The sequence below is a fragment of the Cylas formicarius genome, unplaced genomic scaffold (assembly GCF_029955315.1).
Source record: "Cylas formicarius isolate icCylForm1 unplaced genomic scaffold, icCylForm1.1 PGA_scaffold_5__7_contigs__length_24384050, whole genome shotgun sequence".
Taxonomy (NCBI): Eukaryota; Metazoa; Arthropoda; class Insecta; order Coleoptera; family Brentidae; genus Cylas; species Cylas formicarius.
The window spans coordinates 20,484,985-20,512,750 of record NW_026844341.1 but is presented as its reverse complement, the minus strand read 5'-3'; the positions used below and the strand labels follow the sequence as shown (position 1 = coordinate 20,512,750).

The 27,766-nt window shown below is 38.3% G+C and overlaps 1 protein-coding gene across 1 annotated transcript in view; it reads left to right on the top strand.

The window, feature by feature from the left end:
- The window catches only part of LOC132702340 (RNA/RNP complex-1-interacting phosphatase), a 58,832-nt gene extending 32,510 nt beyond the window's left edge, over positions 1-26,322 (top strand). The window contains exons 6-8 of the mRNA XM_060670920.1: positions 19,608-19,657; positions 25,841-25,948; positions 26,042-26,322. Coding sequence (XP_060526903.1) covers positions 19,608-19,657; positions 25,841-25,948; positions 26,042-26,259 — 376 coding nt within the window. The 3' untranslated portion in view covers positions 26,260-26,322. The remainder of the gene's footprint in view (positions 1-19,607; positions 19,658-25,840; positions 25,949-26,041) is intronic.
- The last annotated feature ends 1,444 nt before the right edge of the window (positions 26,323-27,766 follow it).

Genomic DNA, 27,766 nt, shown 5'->3' with positions numbered 1-27,766 from the left:
TGTACCGTTTTAAATTGCTCGCCCGCCAAAACAACCCCCGTCTCGGCGGCGGCGGCTGTTAAAAACGTCGGCGGTACGTTTCACTTGTTACGTAAGCGTAATACAACCGCCTTCCCCGTGAGGCGGCGGCGGCGGCGGAAGCGCGTGACGGTCGATCTCCCGGAGTCGTCCGTCCGGCGTCTCATATCTTAAAAGGGTAAAACTTGGGCAAGGCGGCGGCGGCGGCGGCGGCGCTAGAAGAGTTGGAAACTCGCCTCCCGCCGCCCGAGCCGCCCCCCGCTTGATTTGCGGTTTTGTTTACCACCAAACTTGCGCTCCCCGGCAGTTACGGGAGGCGGACCGCGCGATACAGGGTGGTTTTTGTTGGGTAGGGGGGTCAGTGGCGGAGTCCCTCCAAAAAAACGCCATAAGGGACAGATTTTATGATTATTCTATGGATTCATCATCATCCGCTAACCTCTTCCATCCACATAGGTCTGTCTCCTCAGCAGAATTGGTTCTCTAACAAGGCTTCTGCATTAAAACCCTTTACAGGGAAACTGAAAGTTTCGTACTTAATTCCTTTCACTTCAATGAACAATTAAAAAAGCATTACATTAGTTACACAAGATATGCTGGTTAGTTTCGACGTAGAATCCCTATTTACAATTACTGAAACTCTATTTGAAAAGAAAGATTTCGACACCTTCCTAAAACCAAAATTATGCAAAAGCTACGTGTTATTTGGCCTTACGGTCAAGAATCCCTAGTAGATTTTCTTAGACTTTTAAACTCTATTCCCCCTAGCGTTTTACTATTGATTTGGAAACTAATAATAACCTATTCTTATCGATGGCAAATCAGACCTAACATTCGGTCATTGTGTTTACAGAAATGTATGCATTGTCACATCACCATCCGGTCCAAGAATCATCGGTTACACCTTAGCTCCGCTCTTCTCTCTAATAATTATCACATTAAAGATATTAAGCGTTCCATCATCAAATACATTTCACCACAACCTTCCGATAGCAATAGCAATAGAAGTTTCCTAAGAAGTATAGGTCTGGTTTGTGCCTTCTGCATCCGGTTTCCCGCTGCTTTTCTCAGATCGTCTTCCCATCTTGTTGGGGGTCTATCCTGATTTCTCTTATTTTCTCTGCGTCTCAATTCTATCAATCTTTTGATCTTCTTGTAATTCTCATCATTGCTGATTTTATTTTTCTTTGATATCCTCTCAACTTATCTACGGACTTTTTAGTCAACGTAAGGGTTTCCGAGTCGTATATGATCACTGGCAAAATGCATTGGTTGCAGCCCTATGCGACGTTGAATCTCGCAAGTTCGATTATCTGTACCTATTCTAATTTCATGACCCGGATAAATATAGCTATAAACCTGGTGTATCCCCTACCCGTCTATTTTCATATTTGCAATTGGAACTAGATTGGTCATGTATTTTGCTTTCTGAAAATTAATGTTAAGACCCTCTTTTTCTATGGTTATAGTTGTGTTACCATTTCGACGGCATCATTTAAAATTTCGGCTGGAATGACAATATGATCGGCACAGCGCAAATGACTCAGGTATTCGCCATCGATATTTAGTCCCTTTTCATCCCAATCCACTTCCTTAAACGTATATTCCAGGACTATCGTAAACAATTTGGGAGAGATGTATCCCCTGCCTCTTTCAATTCTGCATTTCTCCATGAAATCGTAGAGTTTAGCGGATGATGTTGCATTGTTGTATACATGATTCAACAACATCTATATTCTCGTGGCTCTGTTTCAATGCTTTTAATATTTCAGACAGTTCCACTGAAACTGCAATCCACAAATATCAAAGTCAGTGATTTATTGTACTCGATATATATTTTTCAATCAAAGTTTTCAGAGCTTCATTTGTTCCGTACCTTTTTCTAAAGCTTTCTGCATTGATAAAAATCTAATTTTCGTTTTAACCGTTTTGTAATAATTTTTGTTCTTCATTTCTTGTAGGATACTTTTTATCTCTTCTTCGTGTAATTTTATATCCTTGGTTTATTAATTTGAGTTATCCAGTTTGTGTTTCATCTGTTTCCTTTAGTTGTTTTCTATATAATTTTTCATAGTATTTTCTCTCTATTTGTTGTTAAGTTTTCTTCTTTGTCTATTAGTTTAATAATTTATTTTTTGCCGACGTTTAGTTTTTGTCTAACAATTTTCATATTTTCGTTTTTCTCAATCGTCTCTTGCAGTTTCGCAGTATTTAATTTGATTTTCAGGTATTGCTTTCCAGATCTCTGTCCTCTTTTATTATTTTTTTCTTTTATTAGGTTTTTAGTTTTTTCACATAGTTTTTCTTCTGTCGTGCATACAACACTGTTCTCGTGCAACTTTTGATTTTATTATCTATAGTTTTAATATCCGACGGAAAAGGTTGGTTTAAGACTAGGTTTATGGCTTCTTCATACTCTTCTTTATTTTCGGGTGGACACTATTTCAGTATCTTCATTTTCTTTATCAGTTTCGTTGTTTCAGTTTAACTTTATTGTGGCTCTCACCGCTCTATGATCACACCCAATGCCAAATAGATTAATTACTGTTACATCTGTTACATATGCTTTGTTTGTTGTTATGAAGAAGTCTTTTTCATTCTTCGTGTTCCTATGTCCATGTCCATCGTCTATGAGGTTTCTTTTCATTAAATTCAACTGATTAAAATGTAGTAACGTTTGTCCTCTCTCATTTCGACTGGTTAACCAATGTTTTCCTATTGCTGCCTCTGCATAATCGATTTGATTTCCTACTTTTGCATTGAAGACATTTTGTTTGTATTATTGCTGTCGCTAAATCTTCGCAAAAATGCTCAACTTCTTCTTCATGTGCTGTTGTTGAAGCATAGATGTGTATAATTTTCATTTTATACCTATTGTTTAGTCTCAGTCTTTCTTGATATTCAATATATCTTGGTCGTATTTCTTATGGATAAGCAGACCAACAACACCATTAGAATTGTTTAAATTTCCGCTTGAGTATAACATGTGACCTGATTTTAACGTTAGTAGTTGCTCCACACGTCTTTTTTTATTTCTTCTTCTAGAAAATAGAAGCTAGAGTAAATTCAGAGCGAAAGGCTATAAACTGGGTAATAAAGTGTAATATAAATGCAATGAAATTTAACATGAAAGTATCGTTAAAAAAAAACAAAATCATTAGTAATCATTAGTAATCTCTAAAGAACCAAATAGATGTAAGCTGGAACTTGATAACCAAATTATGGAGCAGGTAATGAGCATCAAATATTTAGGAATTAGACTCTCATATGATAATAACATAGAGGATGAAATAAGAGAACAAACTGCAAAAGCCAATAGAATAGCAGGATGCCTAAACGACAAGATATGGAAGAATAAATACTAATATAGAAGAAGAAGTTCTTCTTCTAATGGATTATTATTATTTAAAAAAAAATCATCATTAAGTTTTACGATTTATGAACGGATTTATATATACTCGTCCGGCCAACATCGCCTATGTGGAAACGGACGTGTCAATACGCGTCATCTCAATCGCTCGCGACGGCCATTACGGATTTTAATTAGCGGCGGCACGCAAGTCGTCGCATTAACGTGTATGAAATAAACGCATTAACTTTGTGTGTTTACGGCTTTATCGGGACGCACTTTTTATATACAATGTAACGCGCTTCGAGGCGGCAATTCGATTCTTGTGATTTTTTTATTCGTCCTCCAGAACGAGGACCTGGATGCAGCCCTGTCGCAAAATTTAGAAAATCTAGCCATTGCAACGCGGTGATAGAAGAGCTAAACAAATTTTACAATAGATGATTAAATAAAAAAAAGTCACGTAGCACTTAACGGAACTTAACATTTATTGCGCCCAAAATTACAGAGACAATAACTTATTTATACTCCGCTATTCGCTACTACTCACTACCAATAATCTATTTACATCCGTCGATCTTTGCGCGCTCCGGCTTCTCTTTTTGACCGACTAACTAGCTAGCGCGCCCTCGCTGCTCCTGGGCGGAACATACGTTTAAAGGGTAAATCCCCGGTACTCCGGTACTATCCGTATCGATCTAAACAAAATTTGCATCACCAAAAATTTCGCAATTATGTCTCGTATATTGCAAATCTAACGATTATTGTGATGTATGATTTTGGGAACCCTTGTAGTTTAATTTTTAACGCTTGGAAAAATAAGCGAAGTCTCGTGCGACGACAGATAATTAGCGGTCGAAAAATTTGAATAAACCGCCGTAATTAATTAGATTCGGGCAACGGGCCGTAGATCGCTTGGAATGTTTACAGAGCAACGCAATTATTTAAATGGCTCCTACCATGTACTGATGGGCCCCGATCAATCTTGCTAGACAATAAATTCATCGATTTATGCCGCGATAAATCACCGGCCGGGGGCGACGTCGAAGAAGGAGAAAACGACGGCCTCCCGGCGCTCCCGATTCGAAACGCGCGATTTTTTTTTTTTCAAATCGTAATTCGCTTCCCCCGATTGCCGATTTCAATACGCTCGATTTCGAAACCACTGTTTTAAGATTGTAAATAATTAGTAACCGCTCCGGTATTTTATCTGGTGCAAGATTAGCGTTCAGTGTTGTAATTTCGTGAATAAACACACGAAACCCAATCGGTTGGAATGAGGAAACGCTGACGCGCGCGTATCATTTAAATAATAAACAAATTTACGAAATTTTCCGAGACATAGACATTTTTACACTAGCAAATGGGCTTATTTTTTCTAATTTCTGTCGTAAAAGTTGCCTGGAAAGCGTGGAACATGGAGGGAGGGATTCCATAGTTTTTTTTTGTTCTGTGATCGAAAATTGTACTGGTCCAGCGCAGCTATTGATTTGATCTGGTATTGTATAGTGTTTTTTTATTGCAACTCAGTTTTAATGCCTGTGAACATCGTTTATCTGTGATTTGTTGAGCAGGGTGCAATAAACATCCTAACATGACAAACTAACGTCACAATTTACAAAGGTATACTAAAACTAAGTACATTTATCTTAATTCAAAAGAGTAAGCAAAACTATCTATAAACCCAAAACAAGAAACAATGTTGAAATAAATTTAATTTAGCCCGACCAAGCAAAAATATCTGGGTGCAAAAATTTATTTGCTCAGTTGCTTCCTAATACGAGCATAGAATGAAGCGGGTTCTGGTTATTACCACACTAGCAATAGAGGATAATTTTTCCAACAGTTTCTGGACTCTGTTATTAACAATATTGTGCAAAAAAAAGTTTTCAATATGAATTTGAAAACTCAGTTTTGTGTTACTCCAAGATCCCTGATTTGTTTTACTTCTTTAGCTATATCTTTTTTTAATTTACTGAACTTAAGATGACAACATTTGTCAATATTTCCTACGCAGTAATCATAACACCTATCAAGGTTCTGCTGAAACTGCGACAGGCATACACCTTTTGCAAAATGAAAACATGTATGATTCAAGTGTTTTGTAAAGATAACCGAAGTTTTTAAGTTTTAATAACATTGTAAGATGATGTACTTTATTCAATGCCTTGCAGAAATCTACAGATCTACGGATCTACCCCTAGAAAAGCCATGTTGCGTTTCACCAAGAACGTATCCGTGTTTGAAAAATCACTCCTCTGTTATAATTGCCTCAAGCATTTCGCCTAGACTAGAAAGAATTGATATGGGTCGGTAGTTCATGATATCATTCTTACTATCACTCTTATGAAAAGGGTACTACATGGCGTATCTAGCAACCGAACATTTGTAGGAGTTGTTTCTGGCTCATAAACACTAGAAAAAAAAACAGAAAACGCTTCACAGACATCCGCGTCGATATTATAAGTGCTCGCCATTAACGGCTCCTATATGAGACGTAATTGACGTTTCGATATGTAAGATATTATTTCGAAATGAAATTCCAGCAAATAAACAATGAGCGTAGCGTTAAAAATAGCGAAACGTTGGTAATTAGTGAGTGAACGGAAGAAAATAAATAACTGAACAAAATATGTCGCCGTAATATTCAAATCGGTCGGTAATTATTTATTTGTCGAAAAGATGAAACGATACGTTTACCCAAGCGATTAATAAATTCAAACCGCAACAAAACGCCACGCCAATTTATCAACAATAAAACTGGTTGTTAACGCTCGTTCCGATCGTTTTCTTCTTCAAAGTCGTCGTCACCGGTCGAAAATAAAACCTATGCCATGCATATTATAATAATGGAAACCGCCCGAGGTGGCTTTTACACAATTAAATTAGGTCAAAAAAATGTTTTTACAATAGATTTATCAATTTGACTAAGACTACGTTCTCTGAGAAAGAGTCCGAATTGCTGAAAAATGGTTTCAACTTTAATTACAACTAGCAGTAAATTCCAAGATTTTTCACACATTTCTATGGTAAAATCAATTCGAAATAGGGCTCCTCAAAATAATATAATATTTACAAGAGCAGATAAAGGAAATAGTCAATGCTATCGATTCTCTAGAATATATTAAAAAAACTAAAGAGTTTCAACAACCTCCAAAGTCTAGACCAAAATTATTTTGAATATAACGGTCAATTTTATGTTGCTAAAGAAGGATTAATTATGGGAAACCCACTACTACTCGCAGCAATTTGCATGGACAATTGATAAAATATCCATACATAAGCCTTCTCTGATTAAAGGAATTTTCTGGTGGTATAGATACGTAGATGATGTTTTTGCTTGTTTTACTGGAACTGAAAGACAACTGCAGTCAGTTTTGCATCATACTAACTCCATACATGACCGTGTAAAATGTACCACAGAGACGGAACTAGATGTTTTTCTGGACTTAACTATAAATAAACTACAGAGCAAATTAGACGATTTTTATTTACCATAAACCATCACACACGGACATAATAATACATAATAACTCAAATCACCCTTACACACACAAAATAGCTGCCTTTACCCACAGACTACTTAATATACCATTTTCCACAACAAAATTTGAAATAGAATTAAATATCATAAAACAAATAGCTTTTTTCTACTCCCGTCTGTAAAATGCCTAATTACCCCTAATCAGCCACTTCGGACATTTCTGCGATTCTACCGCACGGATTTGGAAGCAATCGGATGTTTTCGTAGATTTTACCGCACGGTTTGAAAATTTAATCTTCTTGAAAGTTCTATCCTTGGATGATTTTTATTCCAATTACAGCTGAATGTGACTTTTTCGTGACTATCGTAAGTATAGTTTGGTAAACTTTTTAACTCGCTCGTTTATTAAGCACTCGCTCCGCTCGTGCCAAATAAACTCGTGAGTCAAGTGCCGTTTACCGCACTTGTTGTGTAATATACTATTAAAATTGGTTAGTTTCGAACTCTATCTATTCCAACCCAAAATTTATAAAATACTAAAATACATACGAGAACCTAGCAAGAAAATTTCGAAACACATCTATATTTGGTCTTAAAATGGCTTTGAAATGTGGATCATATTTCAAAATTTATGTCGGACAAACCGGTAGATCATTGAAGAAACGCATTAACGAACATAAAAGTATAAAAATAAAAGTTCGGAATCTAACTATGCTATTAATTTATAAGGTTGTTCGGAAAGTCATTTCGTTTTTTCCCGTCAGAGGACTTAATTACGTTTTTTCGAAACCAACTTCACACTTAAGCCGCATAACCATTATATGTCTTGAGAGCTGATATTGCAAGGCTTGTGTGTGAAAAAGTTCTATTAATTCTACGCAGTAGTTTTTGGTTGGTGCCCTTTTAAATATGGAGAGCAATAAGCAGCATTTTCGTCATATTTTACTTTTTTACTTCAGAAAAGGTAAAAATGCTGTACAAGCGAGAAAAAAATTGACGGATGTGTATGGAGAAGGCATGTTAACAGTACGCCAGTGCAAGAACTGGTTTGCAAAATTTCGATCGGGCAATTTTGATGTCGAAGATGCACCACGGTCTGGAAGGCCGGTCGAAGCTGACAAAGATGCGATAAAGGCATTAGTTGATGCAAATCGGCGAATAACCACACGAGAGATCGGTGAGAGATTAAATTTGTCGAATTCGACTGTTTATGGCTATTTGAAAGGCATGGGCTTAACCTCGAAGCTCGATGTGTGGGTGCCCCATGTCCTTACGGAGCGAAATTTGTGTCGTCGCGTTGACGTGTGTGATTCGCTCCTCAAACGTCAAGAAAATGATTCATTTTTGAAGCGGATTATTACCGGGGACGAAAAATGGGTTGTATACAACAATGTTAAACGCAAGAGGTCATGGAGCCGAAAATATGAACCGGCTCAAAGCGTGTCAAAAGCCAACATTCACCAAAAAAAGGTGATGCTCTCCGTTTGGTGGGATGTCAAAGGAATCGTTTTTTTTGAGCTTTTGCCGGACAATACAACGATTAATTCAGAAGTCTATTGTCATCAACTGAACAAATTGAATGATTCACTTAAAGAGAAGAGGCCCGAATTAATCAACAGGAAGGGTGTAGTGTTCCACCAAGATAATGCGAGACCTCACCCAAGTTTGGTCACTCGCCAAAAACTTTTACAGCTTGAATGGGACGTACTGCAACATCCACCATATTCTCCAGATCTGGCGCCTTCCGACTACTATTTGTTCCGGTCCCTGCACAATTTTTTGGATGGCAAAACCTTTACCTCAAATGAAGATGTCAAAAACCACCTGAACCAGTTTTTTGCCAGCAAGGACCAAAACTTTTATGAGAGGGGAATTATGTTACTGCCAGAAAGATGGAAAAAGGTGTTGTACCAGAATGGCCAATATATAATTTAATAAAATATTTATTCATTATACGAAAACTGTCTTTCATGTTCCCCAAAAAAACGAAATGACTTTCCGAACAACCCAATAAATTCAGTTTGGCGATAATTTTGATATGTTACATAATCAATCAAAAAGCAAAAAAGTAAATTTGTTGGTAGCTATGGAGATTAACAAAATGAGAGATTCGAATCTATTACTTAATCAATTTAAAGGCGTCTCCGTTGTTAAATTTAAATTTATAATCCTACACCGGTAATTAAAAATCTATACTATCTGTTTATATACAGGGTGCTTCAAAAAAATGTATACACACTTTAAACTATTGTAGTTTTCCCGCTCTACAAGGCTAATGTTATATTCCTTCGCCAGGTGCCAGCATAATCGTCCCTCTATGTTATATTATCAGTTGGAATTTGTAATATCAACATGGGGAACGCACGTTTGAGTTTTGAAGAACGTAAACAGGTTATTAAGTGGTACTGGAAGTTTGAGAATGTAAATGAAGTTCAAAGACAGTGGAGAAGGGAGTATGATACAGAACCACATTTAAGATTAACAATTACACACATACGAGACAAATTCGAAGCTCATGGAACAGTGTGTGATGTGCATAGAGGTCATTCAGGTCGGCCTCGAACAGCTACAAGTGATGAGTCATCAACGGCAGTCTTGGAACTGTTTCAACGCTCTCCTAACAAATCTTCAAGGCAAGGGGCACGTGAAAGTGATGTAAGTGCTAGCAGCGTGCTACGCATTCTGAAGAGAGGCAAGTATCGTGTTTACATTCCAAGGCTGGTGCAACAGGTAAATGACGACGATCCAGATCGAAGGTTGCAATTTTGTGAATGGATTCAGGAGATGGTGATACGTGAACCGGGATTTATGGGTAGCATCATTTGGTCGGATGAAGCCCAATTCAAACTTAATCGAACTGTCAATAGGCACAATTGTGTTTACTGGGGTGAAGAAAATCCTCACATTACAATTGAAAAAGCTGTAAATTTGCCTGGTCTAAATGTGTGGTGCGGTTTGTCTTCAAGGGGACTCATCGGACCTTTTCCATTTGAAGGCACTGTAACTGGTATTAATTACCTAACGATGCTTGCTGATTGCATATTTCCTGCCATTCGTGCATTATAGGGTAATGATGATTTTTATTTTCAACAATATTGTGCTCCGCCGCACTCTCACAGGGACGTACGAGCTTACCTGGATCAAAATTTGTCGGGCCGGTGGATAGGACGCAGGGGGCCAATCGAGTTTCCAGCACGCTCTCCAGACCTTACACCACTGGATTTCTTCTTGTGGGGCACAGTAAAATATGAGGTGTACAAACGTAAACCACGTAACCTAGACATTCTTTGAAATGAGATTCAAGCAGTGTGTAGAGAAATCTCATTGGACGTTTTGATACGATGTACAGAATCAGTGGTGACTCGTACTCAGAATTGTATTGATGCTGCAGGTCACCAATTTGAACAGTATTAACATTTGTTATTTATGTTTCATTTACATTGGACTTTCAGCTTTCTATTTTCCTGAAATTTAACTTTGTAGAACGGTAAATAAATTTTCTATGGAAGTTCAAAGTGTGTATACATTTTTTTGAAGTATATGTGGCCGAATATTGTCATGTTTTGTATATGATAAAAACAGGGTGTTGCCGAAACAGCCGTCATTAATCATTAAGAACTATAAAAATTTGACCATTTCTTGTTCTAATTTAAATGGCAAAAGGTGCTAAATTCTTTTCATAAAGTTTGCGATTATAGCATGGTAAAAGTTCGTTATGAACGTGAAAATGTGAAATGACACAATAGCCACATCAATTCAATCCTATACGCTTTTTTAGTGCCTTGATGAGAAACTCATTGTAGCAAAAGACCATTCTCTAAAAAACTAACATCAAGAAAATAACTAATAAGTACCATATGAAAAACAAATTTTGAAAATTTCTATGAGGTTTAATATTTTCCTAGTTCCTAATCCAGAGCGTCCTCCCACCCCTTTCTTGGTCGACTACGACCTTTGTTTGTCCCGTTGGAAAATAGTCTAGATGTGACGCCGGGCGTCCCGATCGTCGATCGACGTTGTCGTCTCGGATGTCGCGACATTGAAAAAAGACGGGAAATGATCCGGGCTAACCGCCGAAGGTCACGGTTACCTTAGACGTACCCGGAAGGTGACACGCGCTAGGAAATCCGAAACGTTTACGCGAATACGTTTTAAATATCGCCATTGCAAACAAAAACTTCCGCGCTTACAACCTGTCAAGCGTCAAGCATTTGATGCCGTTTTGTATATCCAAATAAAAGTCAATCATAAAAATTAACAAACGAAAGCTTAATAGTATATTATGCAGAGTGAGATAAAGAGTATACCAAACGTGTTGCATACTATACTTTTTCTACGACCGCCACGAACAAATCACAATTTAACGAATTGAATTACTAGATTTCGTTACCATTCGAACAACATTTTTGCCAGTTGCCATTGTTGTTGTCGCTCTTTAACTGTGTACGTTAGACAGAGAGAGAGATGCATTATTGGATACGATAAACAACGGAATAAACACAACTTTGAAACGTTATGTTGTTTGTTTAACTTTTAGAATTGATCATTAAGTAGGTTTTTTTTTTAAGAAAAAGACTGTAATTGAAAGAAAAATCATCCAAGGATAGAGCTTTTAAGAGGATTACTGAAAAGATGTGGATATTTGAAAATGATACAATTGGACTTGGCAAGACATGAATATAAAAACTGTAAAAGTCACCAAAGTTCATGCGAAGGGTATGTAAAATTTCTGTGGAAAACTTATGAATGTCACTTTACTCACCGACTTGTCCACTAGTTTTTAATTGTAGCTTATAGCTAGTATTTAAATTGTCTGATATATTGCATAACATTTTGCTGTGTATTAGTTTTTATGTAAATTTTTTCAAAACATCACAAATACATTCGCTGACATGACCGTCAGAATTGACAAACGTCAAAATTCAAACCGTGCGGTAAAATCTCCGAAAACATCCGATTGCTCCCAAACCCGTGCGGTAAAATCCCGGAAATGTCCGAAGTGACGTGGTAAAATGGCGCTAGATCGGTGTGTGATTAGGTATTTTACAGACGGGAGTAGAAAAAATCCATTACATTAAGCGTTCTTTCGGCGATAAATTGTGATTTACAATATGGAGGGGATGGGAATTGATCCGACTCACGTTTCTTCGGCAAACAATAACAGTTAGTTATTAACGTCGGCGGGTGGCGTCAAATTTGTAAAAAAATCTAACAAACCTTTCCTTGACCTTTGTTATAGAGGTGCTCCAAATTATGTCTACTTTTAAAGATACAGGGGGAAGAAGTATTAAAAAATGAAATAATAAATAATTAAAAAAAAATCTGCAGAAATTCTGCTTTCCCAAGTCCCATTTCATACCATTAATATTTTAGTATCTTTTTGGTAGCCTGTACAATAAAGACATTGCAAATCATATTTTTAAAGTCAGCAACACGTTTTATAAATAGTGACTTTCTTTATTTAGTCCACAGGTTCACGACGTTGGTGGGTGACGTCAAATTTGTAAAAAAAAATCTAATAAACTTTTCCTTTCCCTTGCTATAGTGGCGCTCCAAACAATGTCTGGTTTTAAAGATACAGGGATAAAAGTATTAACAAATAAAATGGCGAAATTTTTTGGTCCCACCTTCTCATCGAGTTTCTAGACTATAAATAACAGACGACGAAAAGTCTTTTTTTTTATAAACAAAAAACAAAAATATCAAATTTTATGTAAAGCGTTCCGCTTTGCAGCTCCAATACAAAACGTTAAACAAAAATATTGTTTTTAAATTTCCGCAGAAATTCTATATTCCCAAGTCCCATTTCATGACATTAATATTTTAGTATTTTTTTAGGGTACCCTGTATAAAAAGACATTGCAAATCTTATTTTTAATGCAAGCAGCACCTTTTATAAATAGTGACTTTTCTTCATATCTTCCTTCATTTAGTTCACAGGTTCACAACCCGGTGCAACTTGTATAAGTAAAAATGGTCATAAGCCGCGATTAAAATAAATCAATTAAAAATAGTTTTTCGAAACAAAACACGCACGCGGGAGTAAATAAATATGTCGGTGGGGCGGTCGGTGTTTATACAGGGCGCGCACGAAACACCATTAATAACGGTGAAAATAAAAAGACATCGCGGACGTTTCCAATAAATCAGCGGCTCGGGTTATTTTTGTTGTACGCGTGCACGGCCCGCCATTTGTATGAGGATTAGGAAACGCGTTTCTTGAAAATAACAATTTTATTTTTTAGCGTCCTCGAACGTGCGCCCATGACTTTCGCGACCGCCATCTTCCTCGATCTTAAATCAGCGTCGCGACGATTTCCGCAAACATTTTTACCGTTCGTATTATTTCCTGCGTCACGATTAAATTTAATCGTGATTCGCAAAGTCGATTAACCACAAACGATTAAGTCCGCTCTCCCTAAACATTCCAATCAATGCTTTTCCAGTTGGAACGTTCCTTGGTCTTGGGTCGATATTGTGGAGGAGATAAAAAAGGGCAACGCCAGGTATATACTTGTTTGGCCGAGAACATGGCTTACTGGCGTTACAAACTGTTGCTAGTTTGTCAGTTCTACATTGGCTAATAACTCTTATTAAATATCTAATTTTGAAGTATCCTTCTCGTCGGTAATATGAAAAACGTGAGACTTCCGATTCGCCTTGTATAATAGGTATTCTAAAAGTTTTAATCCTGGTTCTCCTAGCAGGTGACGCGGTGTTGTCGGGATACAACCGCAGAAAGCGGCGGACGAGGCAACAATTAAAACTACTGCAGCGTTGGACACAAGCCCATAGACTAGTAGAAAACCGCCTTCCGAACGGCAAGCAGTGATGGGAACTTAGATTGCGGCAAGCCTCTAATAGTCTATGAGACCATTGCCTTGTCTTTCTCGAAACCTGTTCTTTCGGTCGTGCGTTTAGAGGTCTTCCCAATATAAGATGAACTCTCTTGATTCGGAATTTTGGGTCTGGTTTTGCTAAACGCACTTCTTAAAGCCGCTACTAACTTGTTTTGATCTGATCTCCGATTTCGGGATCGTTAAGAGTGAAATTGGTTGTAATTCTGTTACTGTTGTTTACATGCTAACTAACCATGACAACTCCAGCACCATCAAGGCAGACAATGAATAACTGAAGTGATTCTTATTGAGTGTCTGAGTATGGAAGAAGAATGATGTCAGTGTTCCAGTAAAATTATTAAACGGTTAGACACCCCTCCAATGTGGTTCATTTTTAATCAGCAAATGTGCAAATCAAGCGGGTGCGGCTAGAGTTCCAAACAAAAGGAGAGCAAGAAAAAAAAAACTAATAAATACCCGAATACCAAGAGCCAAAGCGATGATATAAATCGTTCATATTTCACGCGGTTGCGAGAGACGTAAACGCGGCAAAAAGAAAACGATGACGCTTCGTAATTTGAGGTAATTTAAATGGTGATTTGTGAAATTAGGAGAAGCGTTCCCGCTAAACGTTCGGGGCATTAATCAGCCCGAAATTAACATCGTAGATGTCGCTCCGTACCGACGGTCGATACCCGGTCGACGAGTTCAGGAGTGGGATAAATTTTGTCGATATTTCGACCCCGGCTTTTATGCCGATTGACACCCCGTGATAGCCAATAAACTGTCGAATCCGGTGCAATTTGAAAAACCGCGTGACGTCTATGAAAACGCTCGTGTTTCGACCGTCGACGACTACGGGGCAGAAACGAGATTTATGGGCGTTAGATCGACGTATTTACCCACTGATGGGCTTTTTTGTTTCCAAAAAATTTATATTATAGACCGTCGATGACGGGCCGATGCAGACGTCTTCACTACAACAAAGGGGTTTGGTTAATTGATGAAAGGGCAGGGGTATCAACAATAATAATAATGAAGAAGCCGGTTTTGAGTGTGCGGAAAGTAAATAAGCGCATTTCATTTAACTGAAACGTTTCTCATTCAATGGCAAAATAGCAACGGTATTATCAACGAGATATCCGTCTGTGGTGGCTAAGCGCATTACAAAATCAGCCATCAAAAATTGGATGGAAAAAGAATACCGTCCATGGTGGATACAGGCTAAGGAATTCTTCAAAACCAGCTTTGGAGTGTCATCAATTTAGATAATGCTCGGCAACTATAAATCCTTCGGACGGTAGTGAAGAATAGGCTACATATTAATCTTAAGTTGAAAGATGTCAGTAAAAACCTAAAACTAGCAATATTTATTTCACCGCAAGACATAGACGACCTGAATGTAAAACATACTTCGTAGACAAGAATTATAAACGTTCAAAGACGACTTTGTTACCCATGGCAAGTTTAGCACAATATTAGAAAACGAAAGAGAGAACCTGAAGAAATATGCATACGTCTTGATCTTCTCCGTCCATCAAGTCAGGGGAACATAAAGTAACGTTCTTAAGCGGTCTGGGCAATAGTCAATCTGAAGGTTTACCGTGGTTCCGCCTACGAAAGGTCTACTAATGTTAGTACCATTGGCTGAAAACAAAAAACTATCCGAATCCAGTTTAGACAGTTCGACATGAATATACAAAAGAAGGGTGGTACACACAAGTGGCTCGACGGTTGTTGCCACATCTCCAAGAAGGAAGGATTAAGTGCATAGATCTTACTTTGTACAAAATTTCTGGATTCCTCCTGCGTCCATTTCTGCTGGGTCGAACTTGCTAACGTTTCGCCAATCATTTTGTTGGCTTCTTCTAATATTGCGAAGCCTGAACGCATTGCCCTAAAATCTCAAAAATCTAATCCCGATATCGCGATCCTGAAAGCAGATAAATGAAATGCGGTCATGAACTTAATGAACTACGTCGTCTATGGAACGCATCCTTAAATATCTTTTTAAGGCTTCCTCTCTATCAGACTCCGTGAAAAAATCTGTCACCCCTCATGATTCGAAAATTCCTCGCCTTTACGGACTCCCAAAGATCCACAAACCAGGATTACCCGTTCGACCTATTATCAGCACCATTGGTTCTCTAACATATTCTCTAGCAAAATATCTAGGTTCCTTATTATAACCCTTTACAGGGAAAACTGACAGTTTCGTTCTTAATTCCTTTCACTTTATTAAACAATTAATAAGCATTATATTAGATACATGAGATATTCTAGTTAGTTTCGATGTAGAATCCCTCTTTACCAAAGTTCCTATTCCTGAAACTCTCAACATCATTTCAGATATATTAAAATCTGAAAATCTGGAACCAAACCTTAATTGAAAAATGCTTGTCTGGAACATGTTTTTTCTTATATCGAAACGATGCAACGCGATCCCTTTTGTTTTCTACTAAAAACGGTTGTTGAAATGCCTCGCATCGATCAAACGTTACACCCATTCCCATATGGGACGGTCCGCGCGTGTCTACACATAAATATACGTACACCCACCATTTTTGAAATGTTGCCGGAAAGCGATGCGGTTTGTTTTGTTTTTTTTTTTCGTAGTAGGCGTGAACGCGACGATACGCAATATCATTTGCATCGATTTGTCCGAATGTAAATTTTTACGTCTAAAAAAGTCCGACGACGTTGCCGCGTGTTCGCGTCTGTAACTCGGTTATTTTGTTCCTTCCGTTGATCATGGAACTTAAGAAAGTACACTACTTCGGGATGTTTCCTGTATCAGACGTTTCGTTACTTTAGGTCTACTAAATCAAACCTGATGGCCCGGTTTATGATGTTGTTTGGAGACTACTACTGCTGAAGTCTCTGGTCTCCAGCCTGGTTGATATTACCACATATAGGTACCACAGCTGCATGGTATGTTGTAGACACTTGCTGCCAATTTATCATCGACCCAGTATACAGATTCTGGTTCTGATGTTATATATTTCGAGATTTTTTAATATTTGGTGATATTTTGTACGGAAGTACTGCGAGATAAAAAATATTTTTTTCTAATAATTGGTTTCCACATGGTTGTGGTTAGTTAGTCCACGAAAAATAGCGATATATGTAAATATTTAAACTATCGCGCTCGTGAAGAAAAATATTCGTAGGATATAATAGCAGATATAATAACAGTATTAAATAAAATGGATAACTGTAAGCCCCAGATGAACGGCCTCTTATGACCAAAGTATGTCGACGAGAAGATATTGGTAACATTGTTAATATGTTAATTGGCGACACAACAATCCCAACCTATGTTAAGAAAATTTTTAACTTATGAGGAGGGGCACCGTCTCGCTGCCATATAATCAGCGCTGATATATTTATGGGTAAATCTTCTATATATTGTTCTATTTCGTGCTCTAAGAGTTGCAAATAATGATCTCCAGTTAAGTTTTGATCTATAAATATCCGACTCAAACTATGCCCACACCATACATTAATTGATTGGTACCGCTGGGTTTTTATTTCGTGTATCTGTCTCGAATTATTTAAATATCGCATATTTTGTCTATTACAACCCTTTTTTGTAATGTAATGTAAAATGTTTTTCAAAAAATTGTTATTCTCATTATGTCTATTTAAAAAATCTAAACAAAACTGCATCCTCCTTTGACATTGTTATATTCTGTCCAAACTGAGTGGATTGATCCTCGAGAAATACATGTTTCTTCATATACTCCAGCAATAGAGAAAACTGGATGTGCTTCATAGAATCCTAATATGCTTGAATTCTTTTCTTCATTTAAAATATTATGATTCCGGCATACCTTTTTAATATTCACTACTTTACCGTTTTCTGCAAATTTCTTTGCTAGCCTTGGAAATATGTGTTTTGAAGGAGCTCGGCGCTCTGGATAAAGTCCAACTAATATACTGACGACGAGCAGCGGTTGCGCTTTTATTATTCAGGATATTTTATTATTTGAGGGATATTACTCCTTCCACGGATACAAAATCCCCGAAAAACCATTTTAACAATAATGATTTGGACAATAATTCAATCAATAACATTATTTACTAATATGTCAAACATAAACATATTTTTATTTGTCAGTCAGGGCACTCATTAAAATTATATAAAAATTTCCTATTTTTGCCGATTTGTTAAAAATGAGTGACTAAAATATAAAGTGTGTTGTAATCGGAATAAGATATTCTCTTAAACAAATGTATAATATACAGGGTGTTCCTTTTAATAAAATATGATAGTCAGAAAATTGATATTGATTGATATTTCGTGTTGATAAAAAAATGTTGAAAGTGGAAAATAAAGATTTCTCATAAAAATTTAATTTGTCGATGGGGCAAGCCCATTTCGAAAATACAGGGTGCTTCAAAAAAATGTATACACACTTTAAACTATTGTAGTTTTCCCGCTCTACAAGGCTAATGTTATATTTCTTCGCCAGGTGCCAGCATAATCGTCCCTCTATGTTATATTATCAGTTGGAATTTGTAATATCAACATGGGGAACGTACGTTTGAGTTTTGAAGAACGTAAGCAGGTTATTAAGTGGTACTGGAAGTTTGAGAATGTAAATGAAGTTCAAAGACAGTGGAGAAGGGAGTATGATACAGAACCACCTTCAAGATTAACAATTACACGCATACGAGACAAATTCGAAGTTCATGGAACAGTGTGTGATGTGCATAAAGGTCATTCAGGTCGGCCTCGAACAGCTACAAGTGATGAGTCATCAACGGCAGTCTTGGAACTGTTTCAACGCTCTCCTAACAAATCTTCAAGGCAAGGGGCACGTGAAAGTGATGTAAGTGCTAGCAGCGTGCTACGCATTCTGAAGAGAGGCAAGTATCGTTTTTACATTCCAAGGCTGGTGCAACAGCTAAATGACGACGATCCAGATCGAGGGTTGCAATTTTGTGAATGGATTCAGGAGATGGTGATACGTGAACCGGGATTTATGGGTAGCATCATTTGGTCGGATGAAGCCCAATTCAAAGTTAATGGAACTGTCAATAGGCACAATTGTGTTTACTGGGGTGAAGAAAATCCTCGCATTACAATTGAAAAAGCTGTAAATTTGCCTGGTGTAAATGTGTGGTGCGGTTTGTCTTCAAGGGGACTCATTGGACCTTTTCGATTTGAAGGCACTGTAACTGGTATTAATTACCTAACAATGCTTGCTGATTGCATATTTCCTGCCATTCGAGCATTATAGGGTAATGATGATTTTTATTTTCAACAATATTGTGCTCCGCCGCACTATCACAGGGACGTACGAGCTTACCTGGATCAAAATTTGTCGGGCCGGTGGATAGGACGCAGGGGGCCAATCGAGTTTCCAGCACGCTCTCCAGACCTTACACCACTGGATTTCTTCTTGTGGGGCACAGTAAAAGATCAGGTGTACAAACGTAAACCACGTAACCTAGACATTCTTTGGAATGAGATTCAAGCAGTGTGTAGAGAAATCTCATTGGACGTTTTGATACGATGTACAGAATCAGTGGTGACTCGTACTCAGAATTATATTGATGCTGCAGGTCACCAATTTGAATTATTTATGTTTCATTTACATTGGACTTTCAGCTTTCTATTTTCCTGAAATTTAACTTTGTAGAACGGTAAATAAATTTTCTATGGAAGTTCAAAGTGTGTATACATTTTTTTGAAGCACCCTGTATATTGTACGTAACGCGTCCAGAAATTGACTCCTGGGGGGATAATTTTGGGTCTTGTAAAATACCGTTATTTAAAATTCCCATTTTTTTCGTACAATAGATATTATATTTTCTTCCCTTCGGCGTATCAAAAATGCAGGGCGTTTTGGATGTAGGTGATCTTTTCATTGCGAAATAATATTATTCATTGATTTTTTTCCCGTTCCAGATTCTTTAGTGCGGTGGACAGGCATTTGGAAAAACACGCAGACGACGAAGGTAAGCGACCGATCTTGCACTGTTTTTTTTTTTAATTTCATCTCACTCGCGCGTACCCAATTTATATACGAAGTAAACAACCCGAATTTACGACCCGCGACGTCATATTTGCTAAAACTTATCTCTTCCGAGGTCGTAAAATATTACCCGAAGGAGCCGGATCGAACTTTTCGTAAAATCGTCCGCTTTTTCGAAATGTCACGCCTTGCCGTGCAGCGGCGACGTATGTGGGCGACGCCTAGTTAAAAAGGTAAATAAACTATAGGGCCTTGTATATTTTTTAATTCGATACGTCTAGCTAACGCGTATATGATGAATAATTATCTGCCCGGTCGAAATTCGTTCGGCTCATCCATCTTGGGTGAGGTGCGCCCGTCGAACCGAATTTGAGGTATAGTTCGGTCCACATTATACCGTTCGACATTTAACGATAAAACCCTAATTTTGCCCGTCAAATATTTACAAATAAGGATTAATTGGAAGCTATCTTTGCATCTTCTCAAATCATAGTCCCATCAGGTATACCTCAAGGTTCTAACTTCGGCCACCTGCTTTTTAATCTATTCATTAACGACATTTGGAATTTTCGTCTCATATTGTTTCTATATAAAGTAAAGTACTTATTCTGGATTCGTCAAAAGTAATATGAGATACCTGAGCTCCATCGACATTTTTCATATGATCGCAGACATTTGCTGTTTCAGTATGGAAAATGTACTGCATGTAGGGAATGATATTATCTCTCCAGGAAGTGCGGGGCCTTCCTCTGTCTCTTCGTGGCCGTATCTTTTTGACCAGCTGTATTTGGGCATGCGATTTGAATGTCTTGGTCATTGCCTGTTCTTCTTCTTTCAGTACTCCATTTTTGTTCCCTTTAATTTGTTCTTGTTCTTTCTCGTTAACCTCCATTATACTATTATACTTTTGTCTGTTAATCCGTTCAAGGTTATGGTCCCAGATAATTGGGTGTGATCCCTTTGTTGTTGTTTTTTGTTCTTACAAATTCCTTTTCTACCTACAAGCTATTCTATCTTGCTTAAATTTATTTAAAATTATTATTTAAGGCCATATTTAAGAGCTAAAAATTTTCATATAAGCATGGGTCCCTAACTTCCCGTATGCTGTAACTCAATGGATTTTGTATTAAATGTGGAGGAATTACGTCATAGCCATTGTACATTCAGTTACCGATTGCTTTAGATCCTTTCCCAACGGATGGATGGACTGTGACGCGTACATGGGGCGTCGGATAAATATTCGAATGTCTTTGTCGAAAACGCGTCGGATATATAAATCCCTCGTTATCCAGCGGCGTGTAATGACCATTACAAGACCATGCGCGATAAGATCTCCGTAAAGTATACCGTCGGGATATTATTTATTTGTCTTTCGGGTTTTCCGCTGCGGGTTAAAAGGGGGACAGTCGCCTCGTATCGTTCGAAAGTAATTGACTACGTCGTATACGACGGTCAAAAGTCCGCTGAAACGAATTCAGAGCATCTACTACGATGTCGATTCACATTGATACGTCATGTCGCTGGTTGGTTAGTATGTAGATTGGGTTTTTCGCGAAATGTTAAATATCGACACTAACGACAGTCTGAAGCCGGTGATCTTTTCTTTTAGTCGGCTCGTTGGTACTGCTTACTGCTTAACAAGTAGCGTTCATACAGAAAGGGAAAAGTATTTCATTAGTATAAACCCTTGTTACGATTTCATCGATTTTTCGAAATTATACGCGCTTGGCAACGAAACTTCTTACAACTTCTTATAACAGCGTCGCCCGTGGTACAGATGGAATCAACATCGAAAAAAAAAAACGTTTTCATTTTTCTGCCTGTTTGTCCGTTTCTCTGTTCTCTGTTCTCCGCTTCTCTCTAGACAGGGCAATTGGCTATAACTTTCGAACGGTTTGCCACACCGCATTATTATTTGGCTCCTTTTAAGCAGTCCATGAGCCACATAAGCCAATAAAAAATGACCATGTTTTTTTAAGATTTTCGGCTGTTTTTTAGACACTCCTATGAAACACGATAAGTGTCCGAAATTTGAAGTTATCGACTTCAAGCTTGGTTGGCGAATAGCGTTTGGTGTTTAAACAGTCTCGAATATTGTGTGGAGAGAGAGAGAGAGAGAGAGAGAGAGAGAGAGAGAGAGAGAGAGAGAGAGAGAGAGAGAGAGAGTTTCAAGTTTCATCTATCATACAGGGTGCGCGAGATACTTAGAATAATATAATTGGGAATCGTTATTACTTGTTCAATTTTTTATATTAATCAAAGTTTATTGTGACTTTGTACTTCGGCGATAAGTAAAAACGCTTTATACAGGGTGTATGCACAATAAAATATGCAGGAGGACCACGATAGAAAAACGATGAGTCCCTTTACCACAAGAAAGCTCTTTACTTTTAAAATAAAAAGCTTTTTCGCGCTAGGTGTTACGAACTTGTCTCGCCCAGCGAAGATTTTTCGAAAGCAATCTTGTTAAAATTTCAAACTATATACTTGATCCCGGCCATCGAGTCCGTAATATCAGTAAGAGAGAGATATTTTTTAAGCGCTCACCGTATATCGAAACAGGTCGTGATAATAATAATAATAATAGAAACATGGCCGCGGCCGGTCGATAATCGTTCAACAATATATTATGTTATCGAGTAGGTGAGGCCTGGGCAATTATTGTCCCTACAAAACGCCAGATCGACTTACTGATCGTTGACGGTGCATTAATCAGAACAAATAACCGTATTAGCATAGATCTACAAAACGGGACCATTAGGGACCATAAGGGAGCGACGGTGTCTAGTACGAAACGTACAAATGGTCGCTGTCAACGAGCGCTGACAGATACCGATTACATTGTTACGTCGTTGTCGTCGACGTATGTGTCCGTGTGCGTGTCAGTGTGTATGTGTGCGACGACGACGAACGGTGTCAATTTGAGGGCGCTGACCCTATTCTCGTCGAACCTCCATGGTCCGGCGGGACGAAAGGCAATTCCAATTTACTACCCCGCCACATTTCGATTCCGCGATGGTGAACCCAGCTGGGAGAACGAACGGTGTAGCTTACAGGCACATATATCCTATCCAAATCTAAATTAAAAGATAAAGATATCTTCTCCTTCTATTAGTGCCTACAAGATTACACTACAGTATTCATCGTTGAAACGTTAAGTCTAAAGATGAAATAGTATATATGCAACAAGTGCGTTAAACGGCATTTGCTCACGAGTTTATTTGGCACGAGCGGAACGCAGCGGAGCGATTGTTTATTACCGAACGTGTTGCATACTATACTTTTTCTACGATCGTTAGTTTTTGGGTACATTTTCGCAAAACAACACGAATACATTCACTGACATGACCGTCTCAATTCAAAATCTCCGGAAACATCCGATTGCTCCCAAACCCGTGCGGTAAAATCCCGGAAATGTCCGAAGTGGCTCGGATTCGTAGCAAACGAAACCGACGTGGTAACGTGATGCTTCCCGCACGCTAGATAGGTGAGTAATTAGATATTTTACAGACGGGAGTAGAAAAACGTATTTGCAGTTACAGTTTGCTCCTCCTCTGGCTTTGTGGTTCTTAAAGGATTCCTCGGCCTACTTTTGCCACGGCGCGTCCACGCATCTATTGATGATTGTTTTAGCTCATTGGCTCGCGCATAAGGTCTCGCCTTTTTCTTCGTCCCTTAGTGCGTTTCCATTTTGTTAATTTTCCGGTTAAATTCCTCGCTTTGCGCTGAATCCGATCGACTAGATCCACTAAGAATTTTAACATGGGAAGAAGAACTGCAAGTAACTGGCATTAGTTCTTCACGTGCTCAGTAGTAGTGGCTATCTTCGAACTTACTCTCGGGTTATCTGCCGAGGTATTGCGTTTGATGCGCCGTCACTGGCCGATCAAACGAGCCCGAAATTGATTAAGCAGAGACGTTAAATAATAATTCCGGAGATTGAAAATCTATTAACGCAACGATGAGCTCTCGCTCTCTGTCTCTCTCTCTCTCTCATGTCCACGTGCTTCATAACGTCGGAGGAATGTTCCGTGTGGGCGGCGATCTGTGCCACGTCTCCTCACCAATAATAATTGTCTGCTGCCCGCAGTCCGCATATTTCCATTTTTTCCCTGGTTATCTCTGTAGCCGGGAGTTGTCGTAAACCAGGTCCACGGACGCGCAATAATTATAATTCCAACCGTTTCGGTTCTAATCGTGCCAGTAGATCGTTATTCCAGTCTCGCAGAAATTTTAAGAAACAAGCAGGGACTCGCAATATCGGAGGAAAAATACCATTCTGACGAGGGTCCTTGCCTATCAGCTCGAAGCCCTATTATAAAGATCATCGCACCCAATGAAGATCCTAGTACTCTTCCTCACCCTTCCATTCGAAGTGAAATTGTTATAATGCGCGTCACGCCACTGGCTATGCGGTGCCGACCCAATTCGCAACCCCGACGAAATTATCAGTCGAAAATTGCACATGTGCAAACAGAGTCGATAAACAATGACGGATAAAGGTTGACGACACGAAAAACGACGTTAATCGATAATCCGACCGAAAAACGTCACTTTTCGCTGTTTGGCGGAGGGGCGAGGGGTGAATTAAACGAGCATCTCGAATCGAATCTGATTGGTTTTGAATATTTGGGAGGATGTTCCAAGTATGAAGTCACTGGACTCAGAGAAGATGACTGGTTTGTTATATTTAGACCACAAATATAGTGCTTTTACAACTGACCCCGTTTTGCCTACTGTTACTCCAAAACTGCAGCCCCTTATCGAATACCCTGTAGTGCAGACCCTTAACCGCCACCATGCCAGGACCGTCTTAGGAATGTATCTACGTACACTAACAAGCGGGGTATAAGTATGTTTTCAATCTTTTTCGCTGAGCAATTCGTGAAACATAAAAAAATTAATACAAAGTAACATTTCTACAGAGTATCATTATTAATATACAAAATATTAAATATAATAATAATAAAGTATCAGTCACTTAAAAAATCTGTTGCTCTTTAAAAACTCTCGAAGTGCCAGCATCTTCTCTCACTTTCCTCTTGACCATCCCATTTGCAACAATTTCAGTTTGATTTCAGAACTTTGCTCATGTCACTTGTTTTTATTGCTGCTCATACTTCCTCTTCCGAATTTCTTATAAAATTATAAACATTCAAAAAAAATTTGTTTAGCATCCGAAGACAAATTTATCAGTTTTTTATTTGCTGAAGTAGTTCGTCTTCTAAGTTGTCATTAAGTTCGACCACCATCTCCACTTCGTCTTCAAATTCTGCGTTATAATCCATATATATTATATATATATATATATATATATATATATATATATATATATATATATATATATATATATATATATATATATATATATATATATATATATATATATATATATATATATATATATATATATATATAATATATCCAGTGAAAACGGCGTCGCAGGGTCAAAGCTCGAGAATCAGCTACATAAATACGTACTTACTGGAAGGATCACAGTCAAATACGTCCGTAATATACGCGAACATATTGGAATTTAGATTGAACTCTTAAGAACGATACGTGATGCTAAGATAATATCTTGGTGGTTAAAATATCGAACGCGTAAAATGGTTTCCTCGAAATATAATTTAATCCAGACCTTTTTTGGAATATTCGTCACTTTGTCACAAGTTCATTCACTACGCTTTAGATTCGGATTCGACCTCTGGGGATAACCGGGAATCTCTAGTTTTTACGCCATGTTAAGATGTTTGGCGGCTTTCGACTTTGACCAGAACGCTATATCGAACCCGCCGATATATTCCATCAGCTGCCGCCGCCGCATAATAAATGTATCGGTGAATGACGCTTGAAGTGGACTCCCGTCGCGGTGCTTCTCGTATAGAGCTTATTGACAGTCGATGATTTGTCTACCGTATGGGTGGGTAAGCGATGTCTGACTTCGCCGCACATGTTCAATTTCGATTACGGGTCACGTAACATTAAGTCTTTCACGTCGGTGAAAAACCACCCACACCAAACTATAGAAGCGACAGAAGTAAGTCGTGCAAAAAAATAATAAATAAAATTACTCTCTAGAAGAGTTACGGGACGCCGCTGGCGCGTCAAAACGCGGCGCTCTGCACATAACTGATATTTTGTTGACATTGATTTCTGTTTGCAGACGCTCTCATCGGAGTTCACTGCACGCATGGTCTAAATAGGACGGGTTACTTTATCTGCAGGTGGATGGTCGAACGTTTGAAGATCCATGTAGACGACGCGATCAATAGTAAGTAGCGGTTACTTTTCGTAAGGTCATTTCCGGTTTGAGTTGAGACAGTCTTGTTGCTTTACCGCAAAGTCGGAATACTCCTCCTTGTAGGATTCGAAGTCGCCCGTGGACACCCGATCGAACGCAAATACTTGCTTAAGGCTTTAAGGAACGGGGATTCGTCAACGAGAAAGTTGCCGCCATCATCGCGACAACGTAGGGTTCACCGAAGTTCCGTGGTCAATTGGAGGACCGAACCGAGGACAAACTTCGAAAAACCATCCGTCCCGTCGCAGAAGAATAAAAACCACCACAAAACTGTAGATTGACGACTATTTAAATTGTATTATGGGCAATGGCGTCGGGGTAAAATTAAATGAACGGGCCATGGAATCGCGAATCGTTTTTATTCCGTTTACCTCTTCCTCGGGAATTTTGGGGCGTTGATACAGCAACAGGTAAGCACTCGTTGGAGTAAATCCAAATGTGATCTAGAGCTGGACCTTTCCTCTTAGGAGCGGTTATTTCCAGTTATAGTCTGTTCATCGACATAAGAAAATGACTAACTGATACGAATTAAGGAAAGACCCTGGCAACCTGCAATAATGAAATATGGCCGAACAGGTCCGTACTTTGCTTAGAATTTAATTATTTAGGGTTTTCCAATCCAATCCAGAGAAGAGTCTTTAATATTTTTCGCAGACAGAGAAAGTCCATTTGGAATCCAACCATCTTTAGAGCCAACATGCAAAATAGTTATTCTTTTACCTCTTTTTGGTGGTGCGTTTGTTTTACACTTATCAGTTCAGTCAACCCAACCCTTTTCCGGTGTATCATAAGTGTCGATCCAGGTTTCATCCAAGTAAAAATGGCCTTTGTTGTTCTCTGTAAATCATAATTTTTTCTAGATATTCCAGTCGCCATTTCCGAATTCTAAAAGATTCCATTAAAATTTGCCTTTTGGCAATTTCTTTAAATCTAAAACCCACTTGTTGAAGTCACTTCCATAAGGTAGTTCTGTCACATTTAACACCAGTCTCATCTTTTTCAAGCCTCCTAATTAAGATATCTAATGTAGGCACGCTTTGTTCCTCGTATAACTGGTAAATTTTGATCACTTTCATCTACACTCGAGAAAATGTTAGCATCGCTTCTTTTTTTCCTCACTGAAATGGGATTATTCAAAATTTTCCATACAGTTGATGTTGGAATTTTCGTCAATGTGGCCGTTTCTTCTAAAGATGCTTGCTTGCTGGCACCACGTTCAATGAGAGTCAAATAAACATGGTTTATAACTTCCTTAGTCTCAATACAATAGTGTTTTCTACATTTGGGCGGGAGCATCTCCTGAGATACACTAGACTCGCACATATTCAACACACGCTGTATTACACACGAAATAAGAACGATTACTAATAAACTTAAACTAAGTAGTATCCCAAACCAAAGAATATTAAACACAGGTAGGTAAAAAATTATTTTCTATTACGCACCACAATTTTACCTGAATTTAAATTCCGAAACTTTAGGTAATAATCTTGTGGCATTGTATGTTATTGACCGCCCTTGGATAATCTCATTTAAAAGTAATTGGCCAGTTTCTTATATCTATGAAAATCTACTCTAAAGGTGCCAACACATTTCGTACTTCGTTCAAGTTTATTCTAACACATTTCAGTCTATCAAAAACTATCATGGATAAACAACGGGGTTCCATATAACTTCCTCTAATGGAAGGCCTTCAATAAACTCTAAATTTTCGTCTCTAGGCAAGACATGTTAACAGATATGATGCATGCTTTGCAAAGACCTAGCCTAGGCGAAAATACGTGAACA